Below are 25,149 nucleotides of genomic sequence, written 5' to 3'. Positions count from 1 at the left end.
ATTAATCCGGCTGTCAATCCAATTTTTTTTTTTTTTTGGTGTAAAACTTTTATTGATATTCATCATCCGTGTTACAACAGTACAATTACACAGTAATCATAACAGGAGATAAGAACAGAGTGTCACGTAGTTTTTGCACAGCTATTCAGCCGACAACCCTCCGGTCCTGCAGCACAGGATGAGGATGATATGGCAGACCATCAGGATGTAGATATCGGAGTCATGAAGTTTTACTTTTAAGGTTCATTTTTGTTTTTGTTCCATTTATGAAAAAATCAAAACCAAACCAAACATAGTGGCTCAATAGTAGTGTATAGACAAGAAGCAATATAGAACATAAGATGCTAGTAGAACACGCCGACCCCCAACCCCAGGCCTACCCCCTTCACCCCCTGCATAACGTGAGCTGAGTTTCCGACTATATGAGTACATTTCTAGTCCTACCCCGCAGTGACCCACAGGTTAAGCAATCATTCCCTCCTCATCTACTGAATCCTCGTCTTCATCCTCCTGCAGCGGGTCACACAGGTCCCATCTGTACCTATTCCAAGCCTCCCACACCTTGTTCCACTTCTTTGGGTTCGCTCTGAGTTTGTAGACAGTTCTTTCAGTTATCATCAATTTGTCCATGTTTCTACACCATAGCGCCAACGTAGGTAGCTCCGCTACCCCCCATCTCTGCGCAACATCATGCTTCGCCACCATTGTTCCAATTGTAACCCATTGCTGTTGTCTGAGGTTAAGATCAGTGCCCTCCCATATATTCAGGAGACAAAGGCGCGGTTCGGGTGTGAGGGAGGTATCAAGGGCCTGTGAGATCGTGCGCATGACCTGCTGCCAGTATCCGGCAACGAGAGGGCAGCCCCATAGTGTGTGCAATAATGTGCCATCCTCCCCACATTCCCTAAGACAACGAGGGGAGTCAGCCCTGTGCATTTTGTGTAGGGTGGTCCTCGTATAGTACGTTCTGTGTAGTATTTTTAACTGTATGAGCCTGAACCTGGCCGAGACCCCAGCCTCTCTCGGGGACGCCATCGCAGCATTCCAATCCGTCTCATCCATAGCACCTAACTCATCCTCCCATTTTTCTCGCAGTTTCTGTAGGGGGTCTGGGAGATTATTTAGCAATTTACGATATGTGAGCGAGGTGGCCCTTGTTTGCATGTAGTCTGTGAGGAGCCGGTCTTCTAGGGGGGAGGATTCCGGGACTGTAGTTCCCGGTTCCAACACCGCCAGGAGAGCGTGTCTGATTTGGATGTATCTGTATATTTCTGTGGGGCCCAGGGCATATTGTTGTTGAAGTCGCTCGAATGAAACCACCCCTGTGGACGTCCAGAGATCTCCCACCGTAGAGATGCCTATATTGTCCCACTGGGTGAACCCTTTACTGGTCCTTAGGCAGCCCAGTTTTTTGGTATCCCAGAGTGGGGTAAGTTTCGTGATGGTTCCCTTCCACTGTAGCTTGGTGAGGGCCCTGTACCATAAGGTAACTGTGTGTTTAGTGGGGCCAATCAGGTCCTTAAGGAGACTTGGGTTATAGAGGGGGGCCAGGAGAGTTTGTGTTCCCAGTTGGGCCCTGTCCGCCATGTAAGCCGGGTCAGTGTGTGATGCATGGAGCCACTGGTTGAGTACCTTGAGTTGGGATGCCCAATAATAAAGCTGCACATTCGGTAGCGCAATTCCACCATCGTACCAGCCGCGGTTAAGTTTGAGGTGAGCTATTCTCGGGGGACGCTCACCCCAAAGCAGAGTGGTGACAACTGCAGTGATTTTCTGCAAGTAGAAGGGCGGGATCACAGCTGGCGTATTTTCAAAGATGTATAGGAGGCGCGGGAGCGCCATCATTTTAAACAGAGCAGCACGGCCTAAGAGTGTGAGTGGCAGGGACGACCAGTCTCACATCTGCCTTCAGACGGAGGAGGGGGGGCGTCAGGTTACGGTCGGCAAAGACGGCCGTATCACTAGTGACATGGATGCCCAGATATTTGAAGGAGACATCGGTCACCACCAACGGACAGTGTTCAGGGAGGACTGGCCGAGGGCCCTTCAAAACATAAAGGACCGACTTCGTCCAGTTGATTGTGTAGCCAGAGGCCGCACCGTGTTTGTCGCAGAGCGCCAATAAAATCGGAACACTCAGTTCGGGGGCTGACACGTACACCAACATATCATCCGCATACAATGATATTCTATCTTCCCAGGTCTCCGTCCATCTGATGCCCTTCAACAGTGGTGTCGTTCTGAGAACGATCGCAAGGGGTTCAAGGACCAATGCGAACAGCAATGGGGATAAAGGGCAGCCCTGGCGAGTCCCACGCGCTAAAGAGATCGCTCGGGAGATATGGCCATTGGCCGCCACATGGGCTATTGGGCCTGTGTAGAGTAGTCGAATCCATGATAGAAACTTCGGTCCGAAGCCCATCCGATGCAGAACTGCGAACAGGTACTGCCACTCTACCATATCGAAGGCCATCCTGGCGTCTAGTGACAAGATGGCCGCCGGTTCTGTCAGGGAGTGTGCTCGTGCCAACGCGCCGTGCACTCTACGGAGATTCAATGCCGTACTCCTGTGCGGCATAAAGCCGGACTGGTCTGGGTGGATCAGCTGGGATAGGTGTGGGGTCAATCTATTCGCAATCACCTTCGCCAGGATCTTGGCCTCTGCATTGATGAGCGAGATCGGGCGATAGGATGTACAACATTCTGGAGGCTTATCAGGTTTTGGGATAGCCACCATCGTTGCCAAGCGCTGGTCCAAGGGTAGCGTCCCGGTCTCACGGCAGTTCTCGAACATGGCCAGCAATGGTGGGCCTAGTGTGTCTGACATCGTTTGGAACCATTCGATTGGTATCCCATTGGGGCCCAGCGCTCTGCCTGTGTGCAGTGCGCCTATCGCCGCATGGAGTTCCTCTATCGTGAGAGCCGCTTCTAACTCAGTTTGCGCCTCCGGCGTTAACACCTCCACTTCTACGTCTTGAAGTGCCAGTTCCGCCTTTTCTGCCGTGACCACCACCTCTGGGGTGTACACCCCTTGGAAGTGGTCTGCCAGGAGGTCAACGATCTTAGGAGGGTGCGTGTGATACGTCCCCATGTGGTCCCGTAACTGCAAAATGTGCCTGCCTCCGTCCCGCTTTTTGTCCAGCCAAGCCAGCAATTTGGTGGCTTTGTCGCCCACGTCATATACTCTGCATGCTGTCAATTCTATACGCTCTAACACCCTTCGGCGGAGAAGATCGTCGTGTTTTTGCTGGCAGAGAGTCAGCGCGTGTCGAGGGGTCTCTGACGGTGTGGTCATATGAGTCGCATTAGCCTGTTCCAGCTGCAGTTCCAGTTCTACCAGTTCTAGTTTTTGTTTACGTTTATGATCGGTAATGGTCGCAATGGCCTGGCCCCTCAGTACCGTCTTGTATGCTTCCCAGAGAATCGTCGGTGAGGACACCGACCCGGAGTTCTCCTGGAAATAATGTGTAGTGGCAGTTTTGAGGGATTTTCGGATCGGGGGAATTTTTAGATAACCAGGGTAAATGGGATAGAGACGTGTGCGAGCCGTGGCCGAACAGGACAGTGCAGCGATCAAGGGAGAATGGTCTGAAATACCCCGTGGCGCAATCTGTACTTTGTCAAAAGTGAGTTTGCCGCCCCCCAGTGTGAGAAAATAGTCTATGCGTGACAGGCAGGCATGGGTGGAGGAATAGTACGAATAATGGCGATCAGTAGGGTGAAGTTGTCTCCAAATGTCTACCAGGCCCTGTGCTTCCAAGAAGTCCCTAAATTTCGTTGGGCCAGTAGGGAGGGAGCGAGCCGGGAACCTGTCCATATCAGTATCAGCCAATGCATTGAAGTCTCCGCCCACTAACAGATCCCCTTCTGGAAGTTCCAAAAGAAATTTGCCTAGGTCCGGAAGTGCCGATGTGTAGCGCTGGTGGGATGTACACAGACACCACGTTAATGGGCACGCCCTCCCATTGCCCACACACCGCCGCGAAGCGGCCATGTTTGTCCGCTTTCGTGGAGTGATGTATGAATCGTGACGCCCTCTTCACCCAGACACCCGTCCCCCGGGACCCCGAAGTAAAGTCCGAGTGTATTAACATGCGGTATCCTCTCCTATCCAGGGCTTTGGTGGCCACCCCCACTAAGTGTGTCTCCTGGAGGAGGGCGATATCACAGCTCAGTCTTTTAATACATTGCAAGACCAGCCCTCTCTTCACTTTATCTCCTAATCCCCGAACATTCCAGGACACTATCTGCAGCGGTGGTACCGCCCCCACCCCAGTGTCATGTGTTACTACAGCAGGCCGTGGGGGATCCGCCATATTGTGATCAAGCGTGCAATTGGGTGTTCTAGAGGGTGGGGCGGAGCCATATCAAGTAGGGAATTCCCCAACCCCGTGTAACGAAGCGTGTGTTTGTGTCGATTCAGTGTTCGAGGATCAAAGGCAATATACCCGGTGTCAGGAATACGGTCATATGTGACCACTAGCATTCTAAAAAAGAGAAGTAGAGCCAAACAGTTCAAACCAATCAACCAACATAACCCCCCCACACCCAACATACCCACCCTCCCTGCTTCCCTGCTACACGGACTCCAAACTGCCCGCCACCCCAATTTAGCAGAGTGCTTAAACCCACCCCAAAGAAAACACACAGTTACTTGCTCGTTGGGGGTGAGGAGCACTCCAGAATTAGCGACCCCTCATACCCTCCACGGAGGCCCTCGGCCCAGTGTCCTTGGCGGTTCCAGCCACAGTTCCAAACTTCAATAACACATACATGTGTTCAAGGGTCCACCTCCAGTCTTAGAGTAGCCTCATCTCGTACCGGAGAGCTTCTGCCACTGTTCGTACCCTCGGCTCCTGCAGAGTTGCGATCAGAGTGAGGCGAGCCGTTCTTAGTCCGTCCAGGACGGCGAGAGTGAGAAGCAGGACGCCAGCCGTCCAGCCAGTCTCGCGCGGTGCTTGGGTCACAAAAAACCATGTCCTGTTCTCCGCCACCACCCGAAGCCTGGCTGGGAAGATCATAGAATAAGGGAGTTCACGTTTCCTAAGTTCCTTTTTAACATCCAAGAATGTTTTTCGCCGCCTGGCCACCTCCGCCGTGTAGTCCGGGAAGAACGCCACTGTTGAGTTGAGGATTTTCACCGGTGGCGAGACACGTGCCGCCTGCAGGATGATGTCCCGGTCGCGGTAGTTAAATAGTCTCGCTAGGATTGGCCGCGGCGCGGCCCCTGGTTTTGGTTGACCTCCCGGGACCCTGTGGGCTCGCTCCACAGAAAAGAAGGTCGATAGGCCTTTGGGTTGAAGATGAGTCTTGATGAGTTCCTCCACGTATAGATCCGTAGCCCTCACACCTTCAGACTCCGGAACGCCAAGAATGCGTACATTGTTCCGCCTGGAGCGGCCCTCCTGGTCGTCGAGCTTGTCCTTAAGGAGCTTGTTTTCCGCCATGACCGCTTCCATGGCCGTCTGCAGTTCCGAAACATCCTCCACCAGCGATTTTGTGACAAGCTCTAGAGAGCCTACCTTTTCGGCCATCTTATGAAAGTCAGCGCGGATAAGGGTGATTTCGGTCGAGATAGAGCTTACCGTTGTCTGGACCTGTGTGAGAGCCTTCATGACATCGTCCAGCGTCGCCTTCTTCGGTCCCCCAGACTCGCCTGGTTTTACGGGGGGAGTTCTTCCCTCCGCCGGAGGGGAAGCGGTCCTATCGTTTGTGAAGCGGTCGATACGAGTCTGGGTTGTGCCGCCTTTCACACCTTTCCCGGCCATCGTTCGGTCGCGGAGGGAATACAGTTCGTCGGTCCGGTGGGGTATCGAGTGAATGCGCAATCACTACGCTGATCTCGGTTCAAGATGGAGGGGGCTTCCGTTGCCAAAAACGAGATGCCTTGATGGTCTCCGCAGGGCAGACTGTCGGGCAAAGTTCGGTTGAAAGTCTTGAGAAAGTACGGCCACTCTTCCAAGGAGTCTTCGCTGGGTATAGCGAGCCGAGTGACGCGGAGCAGGACCGCCACTGGGTGTGGGCCTCTTGCGCCGACCACTTCCTGTCTACAGCAACCGAGCAGGCTGCACTTCCGGTCGGTCTTAGCGATCACTTGAGGGCCCGGAGGTGGGCCTGTGCTCCGGTTGATTCAACATTCGACGATAACTCCGTCATCCAATGCGCGATTTTTGTCAGGGAACCTGCCGCCAGTCCCGCCCGGTCCCGGGCATTCGGTGCTGCCGTTGGAGGTAACAAATAGTCACGGATTATCGTGCGGATAGGTGGAGAGGTCGCTTCCTCGCCGGAGCTAGTCCTCTATGCTGCCGCCATGTTCGGCCGCCAGCCACGCCCCCCCCTGTCAATCCAATTTTAAACACCATATTGCGGGAAGGCCTTATGCCTCAAATTTGGAAAAATGCCAAAATCCTCCCTCTTTTAAAAAAAAACCTACGGCAGATCCTGAGGTGATCAGTATTTATAGGCCTATCTCCCTCTTTCTCTTTTTCTCCAAAGTAATGGAGAAATACGTGAACGAAGTCATCACGAACTTCGTAGAGGCCAATAATCTCCAACACCCCAGTCAATCGGGCTTTAGAGCCAATTTCAGCACTGAAACTGCCTTGCTGGAGGTTGCTGAGACATCTAAAGCCACATTAGATAGAGGAGGGAGCGCAGTTCTGGTGTTACTAGACCTCTCTGCGGCCTTCGATACCGTCCCCCACAAGCGACTTTTGCAAAGACTTGAAGGGGGGCCGGTTTGAGGCTCGGTATTGAAATGACTGACATCCTTTCTCAGTAACTACTCTCAAACAGTCTGGGCACCACCTTTTTCAGCAGAAATCCAGTCCTTGAATGTGGGGGTCCCGCAGGGATCGATTCTTAGACCCACGCTGTTTAGTTTGTACATGGCCTCTCTTACCCTTCTAGTCGAGAAGCATGGCGCTATAATAGTGTCATATGCAGACAACACTCAACTGTTGTTCATGTGCGAGAAGGGCTCTGACTTTGATGAGACCTGTATAAAGAACTGCCTCTTTGAGATCTGTTTGTGGTTTAACTGTACTCAATTAAAATCCAACTCTGATAAATCAGAGATGATTTTTTGGGCTCTGCCCACACGAAGCTTGGCACTCTTGGTGGTCACAAGACATGTCCCCCCCCCCCTCGTCTGAGGTCACGACTGTGAAAAATCTGGGGGTCAAATTGGATTCTGCACTCTCTATGAAGGTGCAAGTCCAATCAGTGGCAGGTACCTGTTTTGGGACATTGAAAGTGATGAAAAACTTTCTCCCACTTATACCAGTCTCTCACCGTAAAAAAACAGTTGTCAAGGCCTTAGTGATATAGAGACTGGATTATGTCAATTCTTTGTATCTGGAACTTCCAGAGTACCTACTGGGTCGTCTGCAGATCATTCAGAACATGGCAGCCAGGGCCATCTTCCTAACTAGGCCCAGAACACATACCTCTCATCTCTTGTCCTCACTTCACTGGCTTCCAGTGCAAAAAATAATTCACTTCAAAGCCTTAGTCCTAGTCTTTAAGGCTTTTTCAAGGGATCGGGCCCCATATTTAAGGGAAAGATTTCAGCCTTACATGCCTCAGCACCCTTTAAGATCTTCTACCCTGTGCTTGATCTTGACTCCGAAGGTCAGGCTCTCACGGGTAGGGGGAAGATCTTTCCAAGTAGTAGCAACCCATCTCTGGAATAGACCCCCCCCCTGATGTGACAAATTCCGGACCTTCTGACTTTTAGGCGGAATCTGAAGACGTGGCTTTTCCAGCTTTAGGCTTTTCTTGTACTGTCAGTGGTTATGGTGGTCTTTCCTTAGCGCCGGAACACACTTTAGAGTAGTAGCGCGCTCGACAAATTCCAGATAACATAACATAACGCAGACTTGTGCCTCAGTTTCAGACAGTCTAGCGGGTCGCAACAGGATCACTTAGTAATAGGAAGGGGGTCCATTTCAACAGATTTAGAAATAATAATCACTGGTGAAGCCAAGAAATAATATGTTAATAACTCGTTTTTTTGCAATATTAAGTTGATTGTAATGAAGGTTACAGTTCAACAAATATTTGCAATGCAATAGGTCTCGCATTTACACAAGTTTGAGTTATTCGCATTGTAAATGACAAAGACTTTTATTTATGTTTTGGTTTTTAAAACGTAAATAAAAGGCATTGTCATTTACAATGCCAATAGCTTAAACTCGCATAAATGTGAGACCTGTTGCATTGCAAATGCTTTTTCCCCCCGCAGGCGCACATATCTACAAAGACACACTTCAAGATAAAAGTCCAGAGCTGGGCTGGCCCCTAAAGCGTTTCATGATAAAATCAGGTTTCCCCAGACTAAGCATCTCGATTTCGAAACATACCCAGAGGTCATACCCCTGCTTACAAGGTTATGGTGCTGACAGCTCTAAGTACCTGGTCTGACCGAGCAAATTCAATGTAAAGGATTCAGTCAAACTCAGATAGCTCAGTTGGGGTAAACACCCCCGGCAGAGGTCTGTGTTAAACCTAGGCGCCCAAAATAGGTAAAACGCATAGCCGATTTCCACTGTTTAGAATAATATATATGTGAAAACAATGAACCCGACCAGAGTGTGTGTGTGTATATATGTGTATATATATATATATATATATATATATATATATATATATTCACTGAAAAAACCATAGGTTATAGACCATATATAGTTAGGGATTAGCATTTAAAAAACCTTATTTTATTTGCACAAAACCATTGAAATTCCATATATAGTTAGTTGCACTAACTATATATCGCGGACCCGCAATCCACTGCTAATGATGTCACATATTACATCATTCATGACATGGTCAGTGACATCACTGATGACATCACTGATGACATCTCAAATGACATCACTGATGACATCACTGATGACATCTCAAATGACATCACTGATGACATCACTGACATCTCATTTGACATTACTGATTACATCACTGATGATATCATTTATGTGATAATACATCTTCAGACTCTAATATAACCTTAGATACACTCAGTGTAAACAGGCATTCACAGACTGTCACACATCCATGGAGTTACTCACACACCTAGTCAGTCATGCAAAGAATCAATCACATCTCCATTTCCTTAACTATACAGTTATACACACCTTACTTATTCAAACATATACTAACACATATTTACTCTCGTATACAATCCTTGATACAAGTTCACAATGATTCATACAGCCACTCTCACATTCACTGGCTCTTATGTTCAGTTATTTATATATGTCAACTCTCACATGGAGTGTGTTTTACATATGTACTTACTTTGACATGTAGAACTGAGATATCCATTCACTCACCAATATACTCATGCACACAGTCAACTGTCCATACAGCTGTTTCTACATGCACTTTTGAACCCATACACCTAGGGAATCAACTGCTCACACATCTATGCACAGAGTTATACACCTCCCAGCCACCCACACACATACTCAGTCTCCCATACAAATACTTGGGCAACCATTCAATAACCCATATAGTTACTGATATAGCTACTGATTTAAACATGCAGCAGTTTACAGAAGAACATAAATAATGATTGCCAAATTAAGACACTTTAATCACTAACCCATGCACTCAGTGAGACACATTTAATCATTCTCTCATACAGTCAGTCATGCACCTACTAAATCCTTCATCCAGACACTTATACATCCACTCATTCTTCAATATGTAAGACATATTTTAACTTTACAGAAACATACAGTCACTGGGTGTTGTCATCAGTGATGTCATTTGAGATGTCATCAGTGATGTCATCAGTGATGTCACTGACCATGTCATGAATGATGTAATATGTGACATCATTAGCAGTGGATTGCGGGTCCGCGATATATAGTTAGTGCAACTAACTATATATGGAATTTCAATGGTTTTGTGCAAATAAAATAAGGTTTTTTAAATGCTAATCCCTAACTATATATGGTCTATAACCTATGGTTTTTTCAGTGAATTTTCAAGGTTTTGTAAATGCAAATTCCTAACTATATATGGTCTATAACCTATGGTTTTTTCTGTGAATTCCATTGGTTTTTTAAAAGCTAATATCTATAGCTGTAAAATATATTCTTTATTAAGTGACGTATCACGTAGCCCGTGAGACGCCTCATGATGCATCGCATAACCGTGACGTATCGTCTCTGCAGCGCAAACCAAACCCAAAACGTAAGCGCGCCAGAACACGCTTAAAGATATATATATATATTTTTTTAACCTTAATTAGACAAAATCCACACGTGCACATATCACAAACGTTCAAAAAACACAATATGTCGGACTCCCGTTATGCTGCCGGTTAGCTGCCTGGTTAACGTACCAGGAAGCACCTTTACCGCGAAAAATCGCAAATTTTTTTTTTTCACCCCCCAGGGAACTTTAATAGCCCCCTCATCAATCCTAGGGGTTCAGGAGGGGTCTGCCTTACCCCTTTCATTCATTTACACCTTTTTTTTTCCACCTCTTGTCTCTCGATCCCACAGAGAGACAAGATGGCGGCCGCTCCAGACTGTTTACAATGATAACAGCCAATCAGCTTCTCCTCAGACTCCCGTTACACTGCCGGTTAGCTTCCCGGTTAGCTGCCCGGTTAGCTGCCCAGTTCGCGTACCAAGACGCGTCTCTACGGCGAAAAAAATCGGATTTTTTTTTTGTTTTTTTTTGGGCCCGGCGTGGCTCTATAATATCCCCCTCATCAATCCTAGGGGGTCAGAAGGGGTCTACCTTGCCCTCTTTCCTTCATTTCCCCCTTTGTTTTGGCCTCCTCTTGTCTCTCGATCCTACCGAGAGACAAGATGGCGGCCGCTCCGGACTGTTTACAATATTGACAGCCAATCAGCTACTCCTCAGACTCCCGTTACACTGCCGGTTAGCTTCCCGGTTAGCTGCCCGGTTAGCTGCCCGGTTCGCGTACCAAGACGCGTCTCTACGGCGAAAAAAAATCGGATTTTTTTTTTTTTTTTTTGGGTTACACTGCCGGTTAGCTTCCCGGTTAGCTGCCCGGTTCGCGTACCAAGACGCGTCTACGGCGAAAAAAATCGGAATTTTTTTTTTTTTTTTTTGGGTTACACTGCCGGTTAGCTTCCTGGTTAGCTGCCCGGTTAGCTGCCCGGTTCGCGAACCAAGACGCGGCTCTACGGCGAAAAAAATCGGAATTTTTTTTTTTTTTTTTGGGGCCCGGCGTGGCTCTATAATATCCCCCTCATCAATCCTAGGGGGTCAGAAGGGGTCTACCTTGCCCCCTTTCCTTCATTTCCCCCTTTGTTTTGGCCTCCTCTTGTCTCTCGATCCTACCGAGAGACAAGATGGCGGCCGCTCCGGACTGTTTAGAATGTTGACAGACACCGGAGAGCCAATCAGCTTCGCTTCGCAAAGTTCCGATACGCGAAAAGTTCGCGAACCGGAGCGCTGCCCGGAGCGCTGTTACAGATATATATCTTGTTTTAAACGTTAATTTCTCAAAATCCACTGAAGCACATATATTGAGACCTAGCAAAGGCACATCGGGCTAACAGTCCCTACAATTTTGCCAAGTTTCGTGGAAATCCATTCAGCCGTTCGGGCTAAAAGTGAGGCCAACCGCCCTATGGAAATTAACATGGGAAAAACGTGTTTTGGGACCCCCCTTTTTTCTCAGCCCCCCCTTGACGAACCCCCCCCAAATTTCCAGGAGCTGCTCAGAAACAAAATGTGCCATTTTCCTGAAAATTTCAGCCAATTCCGTCCACAAACGCCAAAGTTATTAGGCATAGAATTTTCAAAAGTTCCATAGAGAAAAAATCCTAACTATATATACCTACTGGCTATCGCCAGTAGGTAATTAATATATATATATATATATATATATATATATATATATATATCTCAACTTAATTTTCTCCGGGAAGGAGCCTCAATCCCACAGGACAGGCAGTGCTAGGGGACGGAGAGCCCCTAAAAACTCACACACCATTACTTCCTCCTTGCTGTAGAAAGAAATGCACTCTCACTGGACTTGCGGGCAAACGTAGGTTTATTTCCAATTAGTACAGCAACATGACAGCAAAGTCCTTTCGTGAAACCTGACGCGTTTCAGTCGTCTTGCAGCCTTGTTCACAGGTGAGTTCAGGATTGTGGCGTAATCAGCTTACTGGCGCGCCTTTTGAAGACTCCCAGAGTCCAAAGTAGTCTTCCAGTACTACAATCCTCATAATGCACAGTAACTCTTTTCCGGATTGGCTTCTTAACATCTTGCAATAAGTTTTCCTTTAATTTCATATTCGGGGACATTGCAGTTAGATGAAGCTTTAAACGGGGTTACTTAGCATAAAACATTCACGTATTGCCACGCTGTCATAACTGTAAGTCTTTTAAAAAACCCACGTGAGCCTTTCTGTCCTTTGTGAAACCGACTAACTCAGTTTCATTCCCTTGCCTGATAACGCTTTTAATTTGAAAGGCTGAAATCTTCATACCTTTATTTTTCATTTTGCTTCATGCAGGCGGGGGGGGCTCCTCTTTAGACACACCGTCAAATACCAACTTCATTTTCTCCGGGAAGGAGCCTCAATCCCACAGGGCAGGCAGTGCTAGGGGACGGAGAGCCCCTAAAAACACACACACCAAACTTCCTCCTTGCTGTAGAAAGAAATGCACTCTCACTGGACTTGCGGGCAAACGTAGGTTTGTTTCCAATTAGTATAGCAACATGACAGCAAAGTCCTTTCGTGAAACCTGATGCGTTTCAGCCGTCTTGCAGCCTTGTTCACAGGTGAGTTCAGGATTGTGGCGTAATCCGCTTACTGGCGCGCCTTTTGAACTTACAACCCAATTCTAATAGGACAGCTCAGTGGGCTTAGCCTGCTGCAAACATCTATGCAGCCAAATTGGAGGCTACAGGTTCACATCTTTCAACAAATATGGGATGTCAAATAAGGGATGTCGTCAATAGGAAATTCCATAAAACTAGTGCTGCTTGGTTGAGTGATAATACGTCTGTGCTGCTCTTGAAAGCATCGGCACAGAGGCCAAGGATTGTATGAGCATAGACCCTGAAACACAGACTACGCATGAAAATTAAGACCCAGCTGGCAGCTGCTCGGGTGGTGTAGGTTCACAAAATCAGATCAGACTGCGCTGCACATTTAAAAAAAACCTTCAACTAGTTAAACATCCTGCATTAGCTGATATTTTTCCTCGCTGAAAAACAAATCTAAAGAATCAAACAGGAGGAAATCACTTATAAGTAAATGAAAGCACAGTGATTGATAAATTATTATTAGAGTACGGGTAATTGCCGTAGCCTCCTCTGGGGGCCCTCGCTCTCAGTGGGAGTCCATTGAAGACAGGCATCCTCGCCTCGTAGCAGGGTCTCTTTTGTGATTATCGCGACATGCGAGTGCGAAAAAGCCTAATTAAACAACCGCGAGGAGAGCCGGGTGCATGCTACACAGAATTGAAGCGCATGGACAAGCTGGTGAAAGGCGGCCGGGCTACGAAAAAACAGAGGAGTGAGTCCTGGGCTTCGCCTCCAAACCAGTGATACTTACTCCAATTCATCCGGAGTGGCACCTCTGAGGCGGCCTGCACAGACCGCAAAACTCCTCTTTGAGTCGATGAAGTGAGAACCCAGAGCTGCCTCAGCGATGCCTATGGAGGTGACGGTTAAGGCTGTTTATCTCAGTCACTTTAGGGGGCTCTGTAGCGGGTCTGTCTTGCAGTATAGTGACAGCCGAGGCCCGAATAAGCCGAGGGGCTGTGTGAAAGTATGCGGACAGGACGTCAGCGAAGGTCCGCAGGGAGACCCAGAAGGATGTCTGCAGGGAGGCGGTGGAATACTGGGGTGTGAGCGACAGTGGGCGCAGTAAGAACAAGCGGTCAACTTTGAAAAAATAGGTGCTTGCCCACTAATTGAAGGAGACGGTATAATGCTGCAAGTGAACGATCCAGTCCTGATGGGCGGTCCCAAAAGGAAACCGGGCGGTAACAAGGAGGGACTAAGAAGCCTCATTTTCAATTGGTGAAAGCGCTAAGAAGCCTCATTTTCAATTGGTGAAAGCATTTTTCGAACGGATACTACAATCATATTTACTCACCACGCGAAAGAAAGGAGTGTTACAGAAACTAGGCGGAGTCTGCCTTTACAAAGACATACCTGAAGACTAGCCTCCGCATATTGCAGCTCGATTTTAAATCACCTTCATCACAAACACATCTAGCGTCCCTGCGTTTCCTTTTGTAACCGGATGAACCGCAACACTTCGAGCCTTTTAAACAGTCTCTGGCAATACTTCCTGAAAACAAGTAGTGGCCCTTGTTTTCTGCTCCAAGGAGTTATTTTCCCTTTATCAGCATTTTCCATCTTTAGCAAGATAGGTCTCATTGCCTTCTCTGTTGAATATACACCATATGCGCCCTAAAGAAGGCGATACCCAAAAGAAAGGCTGTTTCACCGAAACAAGGGGCCGGCTCTGTGAATTAGTTCCCTCCATAAATACACCTAGTAAAAGCCTGTGGTTCTCCACCCTTTTCTTGCTTTGTGGATGTGGGAAGATGCAGTGCCGAAGCTGCAAGCAAAAGAAAGTGTGGCGCTTGTTACACGGGCGCCACGCTAAAAGTATGCATGGCGATGTAAGGGAAACAAAATGAGGAATGCTAAGCAGGGAGGATGGGAGGTGGTGGTGAGGGGACTGCTCTGGGGGGTTTAAGTGCAGGAATGACGGGAGGGAGTGCAAGCAAGAGGCAACAGATTGTCAAATCAGGCCAACACAAAAAGAAATTGTGCTCACCAACTTATAAAGCAGTGTGTGTAATAAAACCAGTAAAAATTCCAGTTGTTATGGGAGGTTAGAAATGCAGACAAGGCGGTACCAAGGAGGGACTACAAAATCTATTCACAAATTAAAAGCAATCATTTTGCAAGGACAGTAACATGAGCCAATTGAAAAGAAGGGCGGAACTTCTATGCCGTATCTCAATACACCATGACTTGCAGTGCATGCGCTGCCCAGGCTTGACCTAAAAAACACAGATACACATACATACACACACACAGACACACACATACATATATATGTGTGTGTGTGTGTGTGTGTGTGTGTATATACGTATGTGTGTTTTGCACTGTTATGTTGGTGTAATTCCGTTCATCAGTTTTGGCTGTTGCACACTTCGAAAATCCCCAGGAAAATTGCATGGGGATTTTGTGTTTGGGGCTCCCCATCCTTTTTTCTCAGCTCACGCTTGATAGATCACCCCGAAAACATTCCATAAGGAGCTTGGAAAGTTTCATCAAACTGCACCAAAGTTAGAAGAAACCCAAAAAAGGCATTTCCTATGGAAACGCAGGCCTAACTAGAACTACCCGTGGCAATCGCCACTGGGTAGTATCTGTATGTATGTTTTTTTTTTTTTTAAAACCACACACATACAAATATAAATATATATATTATCCACGTAGGTTTAGATGCTCAATGCGCTCTCAGGAAGTAAGGTCAAAGACAAATAATAAGGATTGCAGGTTTATTCACACAACGCGTTTCAGCAAAACAGCCTTGTTCATGTGTAAACGTGCACCACAAAAGCCAGCATTGATAAAGTTTTCGATCTGCACACAATTCATAAACAATGAAAGAGGACTAGCGCGACTAGAGTTCTTCGGCCATCTTTAAGTGGTGAAATTAAACCAAACTTTTGTAACAGTACCCGGACCTGCTTGCAAGCTAGTAAAATTGTGATCCAATATCGTCATAGCCACATATTGTGATGGATTAAACCCAGATCTGTTGACTGGGTGTGAGTGTTTGATTGGTTCAGATGCTCCGTCCATCACCACCCCCTTTTTCACCACCCCCTTTTGTACCGCTTTGTTCGCCATAAGTTGGCAGGGTATGCTCAGACCTTTTGTACCGCTTTGCTCGCCATAAGTTGGCAGGGTATGCTCAGACTGGAGTCCCTTGCTCACTTTGCCACTGGATTCAAGCAAGCCGGGCTGAAGACCGCTGAAATGCTAGAAACCCGTCCCCGGAAGCTTGTTTCCGGTCCAGGGAAGACATGGCTTGGCAGTTCGGGCTGGACTGTTCCTATGAGGCACAGGGTCAGACTGATTTGCCATGTCTGAACTGGGGTGGCAGAGTGGGCTAAAGAACGGTGATGGATTAAACCCAGATCTGTTGACTGGGTGCGAGGGTTTGATTGGTTCAGATGCTCCGTCCATCACCACCACCCCCTTTTGTACACATTTATTCTACAGCAAAATATAAACGCGGTCCTTTACAGTTTTCTTCTTCATGTAACAGACATTTAAACATTTAGCTGTGTACAATAGATGCAAAGTAGCGGAAATTGTATTCATCATGCTAAGCTCTTTCGAAGTCACAAAGCTGTGCTTTTTGTATCCTTAGGTTCTATGGATTCTACTACAAAGGTTCCCCTCGTGCAGTGTTGTGCTAATGCAAATCGATAATAGTTGTAGATTCAGCTACTTCTGACAGCCTATGTGGCAATACAGACAAACGCCCCTTCGGCCACCCCTCTGTATACTGCAGTGTACCGCTATTTCGATAAATGCATTACAGGGCGGATGAGTTTCACAACCTTTCACCTGTATGGTTCTATGAACGTCGACTGCTCACAGACAACAAACGTGCATTACCTTGTTCTATATTAAATGTGCTTTGCTCTACAAACCTTATTGGGCCTCATACTGCAGTACCACATTTACTGTCAGATCGACTTTGAAAATATTGATCTCTAAGAATTGCATGGGTGCTCGCCTATACGGGTTCTTCCACTTTGCTCTACGAACCTTAAAAGAAATCGTTCTGCAGAGTCACACTTCCTGCTAGGTTGACTTTGAAAATGGCAAGTGTCATTGTTTGGGGTAGTTAAATATATAACATGGCCAGCCAGGGCAATATTCAGCAAAACCTCATTTAGCTACCAACTTTAAAGGTAAACAGTAATATCAAAAAGACATTATAAACATATCAATGTGTATATTTGCGTACAATGAACAGGCAAACTGGTTATTAGATCAAGGGGCAGGCTTTATGGAAAACCAGGTCATAAGGACTGCAAAATGAATAAACCGGTAATGAGGACTGCAATCCAGGGGTCTCGGAAAGAAGAGTCCCTACTTCCTCGCTTGAAAGGTGTCCCTGGACTTGCCCGACACAAAATCTAATCCTCTGGTGATGTCCCATGGAAATCCAGGGATAGCGTTAATCTAATTTATTTAATGCAACAAATCAAAACTAAAACATCTAGGATCCACTACGTTGTCAAACAAGAGGTCAGGTCTGGACACAAGGGGTCCATGATAACTTGAAGCGACATCCAAATCTCTACTTTGAGCTGTTGTTGCCAGGCTCACCTCTGTAACCCGGTCTCACTCTTGGTAAACCCAACATTCTATTTACTTTTAATGAGTGACATGTGAAAACCATCGTTACGATGTTCGAATGTGAAATATCTGGTTCAATGTCCACGTGGGTGGGTCTGTGGTTCTAAAAGATGTCAAAGTGCATTTACAGTGGTGGGGTACAAATTAATGTGGCTCTTTAAGGGGCACCCCTCGCAAGAAAATGAAATCTCATACATTTGTATGTTGGGGGCACTCCATGTGGATTTCTGCACGTTCCCCCAATTATGGCATTTCTATACAGGACAGGATTCCGAAAGTCCAAGTTGGCATGCCGACAACTAACGTACTCATGGCTGATATTTTTTTTTATATATATAGATGGAACACAGTATCTCCAAAGTAAGGGGTACTCACTTGAGACTTCACATACACACAAAGTGTGGACCTTTACTCTTTGAAGATTCCTTAGTGAAAGGAACAGTTATTTACCTTCCGCCTGCTCCAGAGAGTTCATGTCGTCTCCCCCGAGCACACACTTCACAAGTCCCCACATTCGATCACCGGTAGACGGACAGCCAATGCCCGAGCTTGCAGCAGCTACTTCCTGTCTTAAACATCTACTTCCGTCTCACGTAAAGTTCTTTATGACTTGGTCTTCCAGGAAAGACCATAAAAGCCTACACAGCACATTTTGCTTTCGGTCGGCAGATAGACTCTGATTGGTTACTTCAGTTAAATATTAATTGTGCTGACTACATGTTTTCTCCTCTCATTGGCCAGTTGCGAAGACAAAACAGAAAAGGGACACCATACAAGAGCTAGTTGCTTAAAGACCGGTGTTTGAGTCAAATGCGTCGGCCATCTTAAAATGGTGCCGTATCACCAGCCATACGTAGAGCCCTCCGAATGATGACTTTCTGGCTTGGTGCTCGCCTTATGTCCTTTGCCTACAAGCAAACACTTCTTCCAGGAACATCTTGGCAGAAATTAATGAACGAATGCATGAAATGCAATAGTGCCGTTTCTAGTAGCTCGGGGACCTTACACCTGCTCGGCTCCCGCATACCACAACCTCAAACCACACCTGTTTATCTTTGTGGAAGACTTGACCCTGCAGGGTAATTTATTTAGGCAAAAAGCTGGCGATTCTTTCACCACCATTTCCTTCTTTACTCACTGAGCCTCTACCCACCTCAAACATAAAGTCCAACTTTGGGATAGCAGAGAAATGGGAGATTTAAGACAAGGATTGGTAAAGCAGTAGGTCTGCCAAAGCAAGAGATAATAGCATTTCCAATGTCTTTTAGGCAAGTTGTTCAACAGTGTGACTGATATTAAGCATGGATAAAGGTTAGTGGTGTGGCATGGCGTAGAGTGGAGCTAAGTAGAGTGGCATAGAGTAGAGCAAAGTGGCGTAATGGTCAGTGGAGCTGCGTAGAGTGGTGTAAAGTAGAGTTTAGTGGCATAGAGTACAGTGCAGTAAAGTGGCATATAGTAGAGTGGCACAGAGTAGAGGGCCCTAGAATGGAATGGAGAGGCAAAGTAGAGTAAACTGGCATAAAGTAGAGTGGCATAGTGTAGAGTGTAGTCACAGAGCACAGTGGTTTGGAATGAAATGGCGTAGAGTGGTATTGAATTTAGTGATGTAGAGTGGAATGGAGTAGAGTGGAATGGCGTAAAGAAGACTATGAATATTCAATGCTGTTGTGATAAAAGCATTTTTAGCTCAGGGTTGCTTGTCCCAGGGGCTGATGCATCTGTGTCCTGGATTTTGTTTCCTGTGAGGAGTCAATAATTATCATTCATGCTAGACAGGGGCATAAAATTGTCACTGAGTGGTAAGGCATAATTAGGTAGGGGATATGTTACAATGATAACTGCTACCCTGTAATTCAATGGAACTACTGGTTGTAATTGCCTTTAAAAATAACCTAGCGGCAGTAACTTCATAGAACTGGATTTCATCCTGCCCTCTCTTGCTTGAGACAAAATGTCTCTAGCAACATTTGGGTTACGCACATTTATGATTACAGTATCTCCCAAATAATTTCTTGGTAGGGGTCAAAGCCACCAACTCTCCATACCAATATGATTTCTTTACTTAAATCTCACTGTGAATTGACAGAACCTTTTAACCAAAACAAAATCTTATTCCTGAGAGGCCATTATGAATCAATGGTATGTACAGCTGGCTGGGGTACATTTGTCAAGATCATAACATATGGACAGGAAGCTAGGGGAAGGTTTATCACAGATAAATGCACTTGATTAAAGGTACTGTTCCCACCGACCCTCAGAACGTCGTTCAGAGGTTGGGGGCCTATTGTTTTGCAGTTGCTGGTGTGTGGGAGAGCCTTAGTAATAGCTGTATTACAGTTGAGGCTCCCTGTTTTCCTTTTTTACGGATTTTTGCAGATAAATACAGACTAAGTATAATGTACTTCACGTCTGCATCTATTTTTGAAAGTGAATAAATACAGAAAATTCTTCTTCTTCTAAGTGATTCTCCGCACTGTCTTTCACGAATTTAACGCCCAGCAGCTGTGGAGAAGTGTAGCTCAATGATTAGAGAGGCAGACCCTGATGCAGAGGTCTAGCCTGGGACCAGGGTTCAATTCCCCGCCTCGGCGGGTCTTGGGCTCAAAATTCCACGGACCTGATAATTTTCACCTCGGTGCCTATTCCAATCATGGAGTCTCACTCTGCAACTCTGGGCAACAGCTTGCTTAATCTCCACAACGGCCCCACAACGCTAAGGATGCCAGGCCTCCACCTTGGGGGTGCCCAGGAGTGGACGCCTCACAGGGAAAGCCAGGATGGGTTCCACAGCGGTATTCGTACAAGCGCCTTGAGATCCTTGCGGTGAGTAGTGCGCTATACAAAGTATCAATTTACATTACATTACAAATTTACATTGCAGATGGACAGCATGGTAAATTAAAAAAACAGGATAAAATGTCTTTAATAATGGCATATGTTAACATACATTTGTGGTATAATGCTAATATTTACCAGTGGATGTATTGTTATGTAATATTTGAGAGCTTACATAGCTTACATAGCTACAAATGACAGACATCAAAGTATGAGTGTGCGTCTATCAGTTAAATAAATATGGAAATGCACAGTTTTACAGCTTCATTTATGGGTTGGGAACACACGTGAAAGTAAGATAAAAGAACACTTACCTGAAGATAAACACAACATCCTCCGCTCTGGGCCTTTTCTTACAAGAACTGGTTGTTTTGAGAAAATGCAATCTTTCATGCATGGTATGCCCCCACTTTTTGCTGAATGGCTGATGTACTTTGACAGAGTGTGCCCTGGGTTCCTGCCAACCAGGTACCCAGGGCCCGTGTTCCTTCCCTAAAAACGGTGTTGGAATCTAAACCCAATTGGCATCTCTGGCCACAGGTCAGCAACTGGTAAATGGCACCCTAGGTACCCAGGGCACTGTCACCAGAGAAGACCCCAAAGGGCTGCAGCAATTATTGTGCCACCCTTAGGGGCCCTGTACCCTGACACCCACACACTGCCTTTGCAGGCTGAGTGACTTGGTGCAGAACTAAACAAAGAGTCGACATGACACACATCCCTGTGTGCCATGCCCACAAGCCCACTGCCCTGGCATACCTCAGTCACCCCTCTAGCTGGGTGCACTATGCCAGTGGTGTGGGCACAGGTGCATGAGCCCTGTGCCCCTACAGTACCCAGGGCCATTCCTGGGCACTGTAAGTGCAGTGATGCCATTAAGAGTATATGGTACTGGGAGATTGTCATTACGAACTCCACAGCACCATAATGGCTACACTGAAGACTGACAAATTTGATATTAAACTTCTCAGCACATTAAACCCACACTGATGCCAGTGTGGGATATAATGTAAAATGCACGTTAGAGGGCAACTTAGAGTTGCCCCCTGAACCTAACCTACAATCCACGTCTTGTCTGAGAGGCTGCCTAGGCTGCCACACAGCAGACATGTTGCAGGACCCTTGGGTAGAGAGCCATACGCTCTCCTGGGCCTGCAACAATGCACATCCTGGGCGAGGTGCTAGGTCTCCTCCCCCAGGATATGCAGGGGAAGCTTCAAAGTCATGCCGCCTTTGTGAGCTTCTCCAGGTCACTTGCTGTACTCAGCAACTGGCCCCAACCAGTTTTGACCCCCACTCTGGCGGGAAACCCTATGTGAAGAAAGGGGGTGTGCCAGACTGTGCAAACTCCACCCCTAAGGTGGGAGAGGCAAGGTTAAGCACAACTCCGGGCTCCGGCATCTTGAGGATGGGGAGCCCTGCCCAATCACAGATAGGCTCCTGCCCCCCTCCCACAGCAGAGGAGCAGGATAGGGGGTGTACTCACCCCAGGACAGGGACCCATTGGTCCCTGCCCTTACCCTACCTGTAACGCCCCTAAATTTAGTATATAGGGGCTTTCCGTGTAACTACACGCTGGTCGCTGACACAGCGTTCCTCCCACCTGAAGTCTCTTCCCCTGCACCTCGGACCTCTGGACCTCGCCGGACCCGCTACGCGGGTCCCGCAGCGCCCCCTGACACCGGCATCAACATATAGACCACCTGGGGCTGTGACTGGATAACCGGCAGGGCTGCGAGCTACAGCAGGGACTCCGAGGACCAGGAGTCCCTGCGCGCCCTCAGGATCAGCTGGGCTGCTCTCCCTGCCGGCCCCGCCCGCCCGCTCTCTGAATCAAAAGGCGGCTGCACCTGGGGAAAAGTGCTTTCCCTGTAACTACACGCTGGTCGCTGACACAGCGTTCCTCCCACCTGAAGTCTCTTCCCCTGCACCTCGGACCTCTGGACCTCGCCGGACCCGCTACGCGGGTCCCGCAGCGCCCCCTGACACCGGAATCAACATATAGACCACCTGGGGCTGTGACTGGATAACCGGCAGGGCTGCGAGCTACAGCAGGGACTCCGAGGACCAGGAGTCCCTGCGCGCCCTCAGGATCAGCTGGGCTGCTCTCCCTGCCGGCCCGCCCGCCCGCTCTCTGAATCAAAAGGCGGCTGCACCTGGGGAAAAGTGCTTTCCGTGTAACTACACGCTGGTCGCTGACACAGCGTTCCTCCCACCTGAAGTCTCTTCCCCTGCACCTCGGACCTCTGGACCTCGCCGGACCCGCTACGCGGGTCCCGCAGCGCCCCCTGACACCGGCATCAACATATAGACCACCTGGGGCTGTGACTGGATAACCGGCAGGGCTGCGAGCTACAGCAGGGACTCCGAGGACCAGGAGTCCCTGCGCGCCCTCAGGATCAGCTGGGCTGCTCTCCCTGCCGGCCCCGCCCGCCCGCTCTCTGAATCAAAAGGTGGCTGCACCTGGGGAAAAGTGCTTTCCGTGTAACTACACGCTGGTCGCTGACACAGCGTTCCTCCCACCTGAAGTCTCTTCCCCGGCACCTCGGACCTCTGGACCTCGCCGGACACGCTACGCGGGTCCCGCAGCGCCCCCTGACACCGGCATCAACATATAGACCACCTGGGGCTGTGACTGGATAACCGACAGGGCTGCGAGCTACAGCAGGGACTCCGAGGACCAGGAGTCCCTGCGCACCCTTAGGATCAGCTGGGCTACTCTCCCTGCCGGCCCGCCCACCCGCTAGCCGTCCTATCAGCCAGGTAGTTATTTAAAGGTGGCGTAGACCCGCTGCGCGGGAGAGCGCCGGGAGAAGCCCGGGACAAGGGCGGGACCGTCTGCGGCCGTCCGGGGCCGAAGGAGGCCAGGCCAGGCCCAGTCCCTTTCATCGCGCTTGCCGTGTCTTGGTATTGTCTACCTCGTCCCTTGTATTTGATTTTGTCATAGCCTTTCAAACGCCACCTGATTTATTCTAGTTACTGTAGTTCTTCTGGTTTTTAAAAAAAAGGTTCCTGTTATTTCAGATTCCTGTATGGTCTGTGGGAAAATATGTCTCTTCCTGAGGTAAATTCTGTAAATTCTGTCCCAGGAACGGTATGGTCCCCCATTCTGGGCCCTCTGGACAAATTCTTTGCCAAAATCAAGAATGAAGTAGATAGGGAGCTCACACTCGCAGAGAAGCGAGCGGGGCGACGTCTATCTATTGAGATGTTAAAACAAAGACCCCTCCCGCCTCCGGACGTAGATACAGGCTCCTTAATAGACTTAACCAAGTCCAAAGATCTAGATAATGACCCACTTTCTACAGAGGATATCCCCCTCATCTTTCAGATTAAGCACCCTGACCAGAAGGATACTATAATTATCCCTGACTCTATCCCCTCCCAGACAACCGATAAGGCAGTTGACTTAAGCACTCCTCTAAACGACCTAGCCCCTCTTCATGACATAAATATTCCTTCCCCAATATTCACAGCAGTGGGACCCCATCAATTTCCTCTTAGTACTCCCGAAGGAAAGCCAAAAAGATCACCTACTAAGGAAACCAACAAGTGCTCTAATAATTCCTTTGGCTCTCCGCCGAGGAAGAAAAGAAGGAAGGGCGCTCCTAAAAAGGGAACTAGACCTTTCACTGAGTCCATGAATTCCGCGCACACGATTCCCCAAAAGGAAGGGAAAGCGGACCCAGCCGGGCATTTGATTTCCAAATCGATATCTGTTCCTAGCTATGAAGGGCTATTGAACGATATCAATTGTCTTATAAAGGCTCTGATCCTTCCCCTCACCGAAAGAGTAACAAGGTTAGGGGTAAAAGTTGACCAAATACTCCAAGGACAGAAGGGTACACCTAGTCACAAACCCGATGAACGCAGCAACATAACTCAGTCTACCAAACAATCTAAGCTACCGACTGTTACCCCAAATTTAATCATAAAATCCATAGAAGGGACTCCTCAACCAGTGTTAGATAGCAAACCCAACAATAAACCTCTTTCATCCAGTAACACCACCAGTAAAAACAGGCCCTATACCAACACAGGGACTCAAAATAGAGGCTCCAATAATATAAATCCCTCAGGTAACACATCTTCTGGTCCTAAACTAAGAACAAGATCAAGAGATATTGTTGACCTACCGCCAGAATGCCTAAACTATGTCATCGTACTTACAGGAGTTCCGCCTACGCCAGAGGGTAACCCTGAACATCATTCTAATCTCAAAAATAAGGTTATCTATTGGCTGCGGAAAAACAGGCCACTACCTACACATCTAAACGGTGACATCGTTTCGGTTAGGCGTTGTAAGTGGGTGGGCCCCAGACCCAAGGATATCGAGGGTGATGTGATCATAGTTAACTTCAAAGATCACAGACTGGTCACATACATCAGCGACTGGTTTCCTGGGAAGGGTGAGGGGGGGATTGCTACACACAACCTAGGCTACTTTTACCCCGAAGTCTTGATGAAGCCCCCCCCTAAATAAACTACCAAAGAGTAAGAGAACCCATCACTTTATGAACAAAGGGAATCATGAAGGCCCTTATGGACACACTATAGCCCCGCGTCCAGCCTATAGACACCACAAAGGAAATGACTCTCCCTTCCTTCAACCAATGCCCATCCCTCTCCAATCTAAGAGCAATAGACCATATCCTCCCTATAGATCTGATCCATCGATGATCCCAGGGGCTCGTGAGTTTTATAATGACACTAGTGATTTTTGTTTTCCATCTTGGCAGCCTAACCATCCTATGCCAAACTACAAAAATCCTATTTTCCATAGTTACTGGGGCAATTTTCAATCTTACAATCCCAAGGACTCTTGGAACATACCATTAACAAATTTATTCCATCCTTTCTCCGGACTGGATGAGAATGAATGACTCATCGAGATCGACAAT

The 25,149-nt window shown here is 47.7% G+C and overlaps 1 protein-coding gene across 1 annotated transcript in view; it reads right to left on the bottom strand.

Annotated features, from left to right (window-relative positions):
* Positions 1 to 18,090, bottom strand: part of CNEP1R1 (CTD nuclear envelope phosphatase 1 regulatory subunit 1) — a 93,034-nt gene extending 74,944 nt beyond the window's left edge. Inside the window, exon 1 of the mRNA XM_086948891.1 lies at positions 17,864 to 18,090. Within this exon, the coding sequence (XP_086805017.1) occupies positions 17,864 to 17,927 (64 nt within the window). The 5' untranslated portion in view covers positions 17,928 to 18,090. The remainder of the gene's footprint in view (positions 1 to 17,863) is intronic.
* Between the last annotated feature and the right edge of the window lie 7,059 nt (positions 18,091 to 25,149).

The sequence above is a fragment of the Lissotriton vulgaris genome, unplaced genomic scaffold, assembly GCF_964263255.1.
Source record: "Lissotriton vulgaris unplaced genomic scaffold, aLisVul1.2 SCAFFOLD_1797, whole genome shotgun sequence".
NCBI classification, from domain to species: Eukaryota; Metazoa; Chordata; class Amphibia; order Caudata; family Salamandridae; genus Lissotriton; species Lissotriton vulgaris.
This window is presented reverse-complemented; position numbering and strand designations above follow the sequence as displayed.